This window comes from Eurytemora carolleeae, unplaced genomic scaffold (genome assembly GCF_000591075.1).
Source record: "Eurytemora carolleeae unplaced genomic scaffold, Eaff_2.0 scaffold280, whole genome shotgun sequence".
Lineage (NCBI taxonomy): Eukaryota > Metazoa > Arthropoda > Copepoda > Calanoida > Temoridae > Eurytemora > Eurytemora carolleeae.
In genome coordinates this window covers 111,870-121,610 of record NW_019396193.1, presented here as the reverse complement: position 1 = coordinate 121,610, position 9,741 = coordinate 111,870, and the positions used below count along the sequence as shown (strand labels likewise).

Below are 9,741 nucleotides of genomic sequence, written 5' to 3'. Positions count from 1 at the left end.
GTAATGTTACAGTATTACAAGGTAAAGGTAAAGTTACAGTTTTACAAGGTAAAGGTAAAGTTACAGTTTTACAAGGTAAAGGTAAAGTTACAGTATTACAAGGTAAAGGTAAAGTTACAGTTTTACAAGGTAAAGGTAAAGTTACAGTTTTACAAGGTAAAGGTAAAGTTACAGTTTTACAAGGTAAAGGTAAAGTTACAGTTTTACAAGGTAAAGGTAAAGTTACAGTTTTACAAGGTAAAGGTAAAGTTACAGTTTTACAAGGTAAAGGTAAAGTTACAGTTTTACAAGGTAAAGGTAAAGTTACAGTTTTACAAGGTAAAGGTAAAGTTACAGTTTAAAATAATTACCACAAAAATGTTAATCCTCAATCGGTTCAGTCATTTTAATGTTTTTGATTACCGTGCAAAGAAATCAAAAATTGACAATATTCAATAATATTATCTTTATATTATATTATGTTATCATAATTACAGAAGATTCAAATATAAAAAGTCTTTTCTTGAAATTTGCACATTGGAACCCATAGAACCATTATAAAACTGTGGAATTGTCAGGCAAAATGTGTATTTAATGTTGTTGTAAGATAAATAATTTTACCAGCTCCAAGTTGAACATCAACTTATGAGATGTACTACAACATGTGCGGTATTCTATGTTTATCGAACCATTCAAAATCATAAGTTTAACAATCGTCTTCCTATTCCACAGTTTATGAGTATCACAACATAGAAAACTAAAATAATTTTTAGGTATAGCTACAATATCAATTATAGAGTTAAAAAGTATACAATTAAGAAGCAAAGTTTACAAATGATAATGTTCACAGATTCATAAACGTTCAAAATGTAGTCAAAAAGTAGTTAGTATACATTTTTTAAGTATCATCAAGTCCTTTATCCTTAATCCATCTATAACGGAGATCTTTATTTTCCTACTTGAAATTTGATAAGTTAAAGGGAGTGACCGGCAATGTATTGTAGTTGAACTGAGATTAAAGTATTGAGGAGAAAATTCTTAGGATTCATTTGAGACATATAAAACGTTTTAATGATGCATAATTACTGAGTTTGAGCGCAAAGTCGACGTTCAAAATTATCCATTTGCGTGGTTACGTTTAGAGAATAATTTTTTTAATTATTAAATAACGACGACAAAAAATATAAAAAAAAATCTACAGTAAACTAATTAGATGTTCAGGAACATATTTCTCAATTGAAATTTTTTCAATAAATCAAGAATCAATTATTTCTTTTTAGTCTCAAAATCATCCCTCAAAAATAGACAATTTATGAGGATTTTAAAGATTGAATTTGCGCTCTTGCTAAACAAATATGCACCTTAAAAAGGTCTTTTGGGTCTTGAATAATTCCTAAAAAATGCCTCCACAATACAACAGTCTCAGTTTAACTTCCATACATTGCCGTTCACTCCCTTTCAGACCAAATTTGTGTGTAGAACGCAACACGTGTTTATTTCCAGAGCCATAATTAAGAAAACTGAAAAGGACTGTAATTTTTTTGGTGAAACGTTTTATAAATCTCTGTGATTATCATTAAATCCACAAAAATGTGCCCCTGATCGGTTCAGCCATTTTGACGTTTATTGCATACAAACGAAAAGACAGACAAGCAAAGTATACATATATAAATCATAATCATATTCATGAATTCTATTTAGAGAACATATTTCCATTTTAGATATTTAATCCTCCAATGTGACTTTATCTACGTAATAACTATTGAATTAAGAATAATAAACTGAAAAATAGAAAATAATTATATCCGGCCTCCGGATGACAACCATGTTTGACGCACATACATGTCAATCTCAGCCAGGCTTATTAAAAATTAAGAAGTATCAGAAATTATAATAGGATATGAATTAAGGAGCAAAAAATATATACTTTGATTCATCATTTTTCTTTATTTTGATTTGATTTCATCACCATGATCAAACTTTAATCATTCCTGGTATTCTTTTGTTAAATCTTTTTCTACCATGCATAGTGATCCAATGGTTGCAAGATTTCACGCACATTTTTGAAGAATTTTTCTTCTTAAAAACTTAAATTTAGAGGGCCCCGTCAAATGTTTTTTTTCTAGGTTTAAAAGTGTTAGATTCAAATAATTCCTGTATGTATTCCTGCTGTAGAAATGCACAAGTCACTTAAATGCTGAGAAACCACTATTGAAAATCCTAAAAATTGATATCTAGGTCATACTTGATCAGACAACACTTATAAGGGTACCGCTGTGAATCAAGCATTGTCATCTTTGCATGGAGGGTCAGCTGAAATCACGCTGGGAAACTTTGTATGCCGGGTCCAAGATCACTAGGAGAGTAGTGATGGGCATAATTTTAACTAGGAGTAGTGATGGGCATAATTTTAACTAGGAGTAGTGATGGGCATTTAAATAGAAGTAGTGATGGGCATTATCTTAACTAGGAGTAGTGATGGCCATTTTTTGATTTAGGAGTAGTGATGGGCTTTTTTTGAACTAGGAGTAGTAATGGGCATTATATTAACTAGGAGTAGTGATGGGCATTATTTGAACTAGGAGTAGTGATGGGTATTAATATAACTAGAAGCAGTTATGGGCCTTATTTTAACAAGGATTAGTGATGGGCATTATTTTAACTAGGAGTGATGATAGGCATTGTTTGAACTAGGAGTAGTGATTGGAATTATTTTAACAAGGAGTAGTGATAGACATATTTTTAACTAGGAGTAGTGATGGGCATTCTTTGAACTAGGAGTAGTGATGGACATACTAGGAGTAAGGGAGAAACGAAAAAATTTATTCAAACAAACAAAAATTTCTCTTTAAAGAAATTTAGTCTTAGCCACAAACTCAAACTTTCTAATCCCTATATCATTGCAATCTGATGGTGATATTTCAAATTTTTGATCTATCAGAATTCATAGTTTGAAATATCTAAGCAGTATACGAACATGGGCTGCAAAAATATTGGGATTAGAAAATATTGGTTTGGACAAAGACTTGGTACTCCCAACCAAACGAAATGTTTCATGACACAAATCAAAATCAAAATTTATCAGTATTGTGTATTTATAATGACATACTAGGTCAGTCACAATAACGTACTTTGGCCACTAGATATTCCATTTTAGATTCTCATCTCATAGTTAGTTAGAGGACGCACACAGTTGGAGGCGTCATCTGGTCGAACATTGTAATATTGAGAAGAAACGTACTCAGATCTTCCAATGCCGCGTATAATTGAACACATGCTGAATGCAGCTGAATAAACACGTGGTTATATAACCGGTTTCCACCAGACCAATTCCGTTCCTGAAACCAGGAAGTACTGTAGGATATGATCTAATATATTCTATATGGAAAATTTATTCTTTTGTGTAATTTAAAAAGGGTAATCATCCCTGCATTAAAAAGTTCTTTTTTAATACTTAAAAATTAGCATTTTATAAGATACCCTACAATCATTTGATGTTTGAAATTCCCTAGATACAGTCTATATTGTTCAGACAAAAACGTTGCATTAAAGGGACTAATGTCGTAATTTCAAGTGAACCTCTTCTCTTCTTAAAGAGATACATACCAAATACACAATGGTGCCCTTGAGCAAAAGTTGTTAATCGTTTTGTTTTGGTTTTGACCGGGTTTACTGACTCTTGAATGGTTCCACAAAAGCAAAGAAGTTCTACAAATATTCTGAACATTTCACTTTTTATACTTTGCACAATTATTAAGACTGAGTGATATATCTTGTAAATGGTCTGCTTTTCCCAGATAAAGTTTAATAAAAGCCAACTTTAACAGAATACAGTTTTGAAATCTTGAAGTTAGAACCACAACAACTAGCAATCTTGAGTACAGTGACACAAACAATGCTAAAATGAAGATATTTTTTATTTAATTTTCCATCGTTAAATAAATTCCAAAGTTACTGTCCTCAGAAAACCCAAATTTGAAATTCATCAATTTAAAGATAAAGTCAAACATTTTGCTCTGATCAAGATTTTATGTCTTGTGAATCGAGTATGAACACGTGAACAGTCCCTTTAAATAGTCTAGAGCTTTGCAGCATTCTTCTACGTTTTGGAGTTTTTTTATCATTGATCTCGAATGAGATAGACCGAGGAAGGACAAAGCAAAATTATTTTACAAAAAATGCATTTTCATTCGATTTCATGCAGTTTGTGCAACTTATATCTCCGTTCAGGATGGCCGTGGCTGCGGGTGCAATTTGCTTTTTGGAGCAAATCTATTCTTTCAAAATTGTTTGTAAAAAATATAATGTTTACTCATAATTTAATATTGTTTTAGTCTCTGAACCCGGGCAATATCTTCTTTAAATTGGATTTTAACATAATTAGTTTTTGTACTCTTTGGAACTATTGGAACAATCCCATGATTGCTGGTTATACCGAGTTCCCAAACGAAATTTGAAGCAAATCGACAGAAAAGTTCCTGAATTATGATTAGACATAAAAAACAGACAGAAAAACCGGGATTACTACTTTATATGTATAAATAGGGTGGTGCATTAAAAAATCACATTCGCAAGTCCCTTTTGTAGAGAAACCACATTTGAAAAAAATCAGTTTTCAAAATCATAACCATTGACATCTAATTCATACTTGATATCAGAAAAAGTTGTTAAGGGTACCGCTGTGAATCGGAAATTGCCATCTTGCACACGTCACAGTTTTCTAGTTTGGTTCTGCAAATGTCACAGTTTTCTAGTTTGGTTCTGTAAATGTCACTGTTTTCTAGTTTGGTTGTGTAAACGTCATAATTTTCTAATTAGGTTATATGTAAACGTCACAGTTGTCTAGTTTGGTTATGCAAATGTCACAGTTTTCTAGTTCGGTTGTGCAAATGTCACAGTTGTCTAGTTTGGTCATCCAAATGTCACAGTTTTCTAGTTTGGTTCTGTAAACGTCACAAACGTCTAGTTTGATTAAACAAACCTCACAGTTTTCTAGTTCGGTTATGCAGATGTTACAGTTTTTTATTTCGGTTATGCAAATGTAACAGTCTTCTAGTTGGGTTATGCAAATAAAACAGTTTTCTAGTTCGGTTATGAAATGTAACAGTTTTCTTGTTCGGTTATGCAAATGTAACAGTTTTCTAGTTCGGTTATGTAAATGTAACAGTTTTCTAGTTCGGTTATGCAAATGTAACAGTTGTCTAGTTTGGTTAAACAACCTAGTTTGGTTCTGCAAATGTAACAGTTTTATATTTCGGTTATGCAGATGTAACAGTTTCCTAGTTCGGTTATGAAAATGTAACAGTTTTCTAGTTCGGTTATGCAAATGTATAAACAGTTTTCTATTTCGGTTATGCAGATGTAACAGTTTTTTAGTTCTGTTCTGCAAATGTAACAGTTTTCTAGTTCGGTTATGCCAACGTCACAGTTTTCTAGTTTGTTTATGCAAATGAAAACAATTAGTTTAGTCGAACTCAGAAAGATATATCTTTAATTAAACAAATGCATATAAATTAAAAATACTTTAAGGAGGAGAGAAGGTGACTCTGAAGATCTAATTTCATAATTATTGCAACATGCCTCATACATTTCTAATATAAATTGTACTTAAAGAATTCTTTTTTAAACTTTACAACGTTTAACAAGTTTAAAGAAACGATGAATATATATATTGATGCTGGAACATTCTTATTTATCTTATCAAGAAAATTGGCCGTTTTAACTGAACAGGATGCTCCCAATTAGTTTAATAAATCGTTTATCCGTCATCAAGTCAGTTTTTTCGGTTCTTTGATAAAAAATAGATTAAACTCAGAAATAAGTGGTTCCAGCAATCCAGGAAAAGATTATGACGAAGACTACTTCCGGGTTTCAATATACACAACTACTCAAAACATGCTTTTAATAAAATTGTGAATTTGTAATTGTTAATGATTTTCTTGATAGTTTCATTCTCATTCCAACCATATGTACCGGTTATGTTATTTATTATTATAAAGCTATATGATGATAAAATGTATCCAGAATTTAAATGTACAACAATTAACTAGAACTAACTCGTAATAACTTATACATTGCCTAACTTTTGGTTTGCTTCATCAAATAACTAGAAATAACCAGTAATAACTTATACATTGCCTAACTTTTGGGTTGCTTCATCACCAACCTTTGTGAATAAACAATTGGATAAGTAAGTAAAGTTTATTTTTTTCATAGTCTATGAGTAGTAAAAAAGATATTAGAAATATTTGAAAATAAGTACTTAGACAGATGTCTGAATAAGCTGAACTAAAGAAAGTATAAAACTAGAAGTTCAGATCTAATACCGTAAAAAGGTAATATTTCTAGAATCTTTTCTAGACTCATATTTTATATATATATAGTATATACGCGAATTAAAGCGCAATTAGGGCCAGAAAAAAAATTTGCACAAATATCAAATTTATTATGAGAAAACCTTGTTATAAAAATCAAATTTTTGGCGGTTCAAGAAAAAATTTAGCTTTCTTGAGAGTCCAGAAGCTTTGATGCTGATCAGCTGCCATGAATATATACAGAATAGGGTCGTCTTCCACCTCCTCGTGGTTATCCAGGACCAGCCTACAATATCAGCTGTTTTAACGGGAAATATTTTGGTGTTTTGCGCAAATATAACTTTCTAAATGACCATTCAATATTCACCTAGAAAGTTTATATCCGTTTAACAATGGTCACTGAGAAAAGATTATGGAGATATTTCTTCAAGTTTATATTTACAAATCAGTTTTGATGCGCAAACTACGCAAACCAACGAGGATGATTAAAATGGCAACTCCACAAAAGATACTTGCGCATTTTTTGCTTTAAAAAACAATGGAGAAATTCACAAAAAAACCTTTCCAGTCAGAAATGCGAAGTTATCTTCTGCATTTTTGATCAGATTAAGGTGTTAAAGGTACCCTTGTAAATCCGACACTGCTAACTTTGCAGAAAGGAATTACACTTACGCTTACAGTCCCTTGAAATGGAAGATCAGTAGATTGTTATACCTTGTATGAAGAGGAATTTTCACCACCCTGGCTCCAACAGCTCTGGATATCTCCATAGGGGTGAGTTTAACCCTGTTAACCTGGAACCAGAGTTGGAGGCCGCTATTAGCTCCAACCAACTCACAATTTTCTATTCGTCCACCATACAGGTACAATCTCTCAGCATAGCAACCCTAGAATAACAAAATTTAATCCAATTTTTTTAACGATAATAGTTTTAAACGATCAAAGTGATCTCAGGTTGCATATTAACACCTAAACGATAAATGAAAAATAAATTTTATAAAGGAGCTCAACACTTACCACAAACTCTAATTTTTAAATCCCTAAAGCTTTACAACCTCTACATCAAACTGAAGTAAATTTCACGTAAAATTAAAACCTTATGCTTTAAACATAACTTCTCTTGTTGAAGAGCTATATTGAGAAAAACAATTTGGTTTTTAATTTATTGTACGTAAACGTAAACGGGCAAATTTGCTTTCCTATTCTTGCTCGTAAAATTCAAACTAGAGGAGATTCGAAGTCACAAAGTCTTTCCAGTATTGTCGCATAAATTTGACTTTCTGTCAAGTCCAGTGTGCCTCATGTTGTTAACTTTGGCAATTTGATTTAACAAAATTCATTATTGGAATTATCAAAAGTCTACGATATAAGGTTGCAAAGATATTGGCTATCGGGATTATAAAATTAGAGTGTCCGACGAGTTCTTTTTATGCTTATTTTGAGATGGATTTGGAATGTGTATACATTACATACAAGGCAGCCTAGGAAAGAGTTATTTGGAAAAAAATTGAGGCTTTACTTTTTACCGGTAAAATAAAAAAATAATTTAACTTAGAGACAATAATTCAAAAAAAGTTAATGTTTTTAATTTTGTTGGGAACCCAAATTTGTCTGGAAATCGAAACTTTTCTTATATATAAGTCAATCAAGTCAACATAGAACCTATCTAAGAACCATGGTTCTACCGGTATACACAATCAAAATTAAGGCAAACATGTTAAGTTGTTCATGAGTTATGATCGGACATACAAAAAACAGACAAAAAGAGATTACTACTTTATCAGCTTTGGAACCCGTGATTCCCTGGAAACTAAACTTTCTCTATTAAACCATGCTAAGAACATATACGTTGTTTGTACAGCACCAAAGTTCACCAATCAAAATTGGAGGAAAATCGGTCAAATGGTTTACGAGTTATGATCGGAAATACAAACGAAGAAACAGAGATTACTACTTCATATATATGTAGATATTCACCTGGTAAATTTGGTCCAACTCCTTCCCTTCCTCCATTATTTCAAGCTGAAGAGTCAACTTTTCAGCATCTTTCCCTTCAATAAACAAGATTTCATTTTTATTTTTAGATAAAATTGTTAATAATATTAATATTAACGATAAATATAATAATTAAAAATGTTTCCCTTGATTTCGTTAAAATATGTTTTTCCTTCTATTATCTAGAAAAAAATTATTTTCTATTCGTGTTATTTTTAGACATGGTTAAGTACATTTTGATTTTTTTTTTGATCATAAAAAGACAGTTTTCGGATCTGTCAGTGGTTCGTTTTTTTACTTGTTAAGTGAAAAGGAGGATGGTGACACTCTGTAAATAATTTTTAGATATTTTTTTCATTTAGAAACTAAAATTAGAACGTATACTGCAGTTAAAACTCCATTAAAACTTATTTGTATCTTCTTTATAGAAATATAAATAGATACAAACTTTTATTAGTTTAAAGAAATGAGATTAGAACTCAAGTTTGGATAAATAGTGTGTTTAAATTCAATGTGACGACTGACGTATTATGAATGCTAAGAAACTGGTTTATTTTAAGTAAACAAACCATCATAATCAATGATTTCAAACTGTGCTTAAAATACATTTTATACAATAAAATTTATACACAAACCCCTACCCCTACCTTAGTTCTAATAACATTGGTTTAGAATATGTTTTAAATATTGAACTTTAATTTTGAACTTTGAACTCACGTTAGTTTAACGTATGTTTGAAGTATTTTAATGTACTTAAAAATGATAGGTTTCTTCGTGTAAGCTTTACTTAAAAATAAACCTAATTAAACTCTGTTAATGTTAAGACATAAACATCGTGTATAGTAAAATCCTAAAATGTGTTAAAATGTTTTAATTTGAAGCTGATTTTTAATATATATATATATATATATATATAACTCGGCTTTCAGGGCGCTTCACGTCTATTTTCTATTTCAATAGTAAACTTTTTCTCATTGTATACATTGTAAAGCAAAAACAAAAAAGTTCGCGGATTTTATAAAACAAATCTCGTTTTTCAAAATTTAATGGAAACCGAATTTTGTTTGAGGCAAATTTTTTTAAATTTTGATCTTCCATAAACCTTCCCTAGGGTCATGTGAGGTCCCAAAAAAATGTAGACCGGATCTGTTCAGCTGTTTTGACGTTTATTGGATAGAAAAAACAAACAAGCAGGGGCAGATACAGGATATGAACCAGTGGGGGGGGGGGGCTAGATATTTTAGGTAGAAAAAATCTGGAAGTAGGAACAAATAATTTGTTTGACCTGGAAAACTCAAAAAAGGTCAAAATTAACGACTAAAGACTAAAAATTATTTTTAATGTATCACACATAATACTTTATGTATGTATTGTGACTGCAAAATGCAATTTCAAATAGATGGGACCAAATGTGCGCGCGCGCTTTTTGTTTTAAAATACGACCTTTTTCACG

At 31.1% G+C, this 9,741-nt stretch overlaps 1 protein-coding gene across 1 annotated transcript in view; it reads right to left on the bottom strand.

The window, feature by feature from the left end:
* Positions 1-6,403: 6,403 nt before the first annotated feature.
* Positions 6,404-9,741, bottom strand: part of LOC111697797 (dynein heavy chain 10, axonemal) — a 37,781-nt gene continuing 34,443 nt past the window's right edge. The window contains exons 13-15 of the mRNA XM_023467924.1: positions 8,271-8,344; positions 7,008-7,180; positions 6,404-6,579 (exon numbers count right to left, since the gene is read on the bottom strand). Coding sequence (XP_023323692.1) covers positions 6,450-6,579; positions 7,008-7,180; positions 8,271-8,344 — 377 coding nt within the window. The 3' untranslated portion in view covers positions 6,404-6,449. The remainder of the gene's footprint in view (positions 6,580-7,007; positions 7,181-8,270; positions 8,345-9,741) is intronic.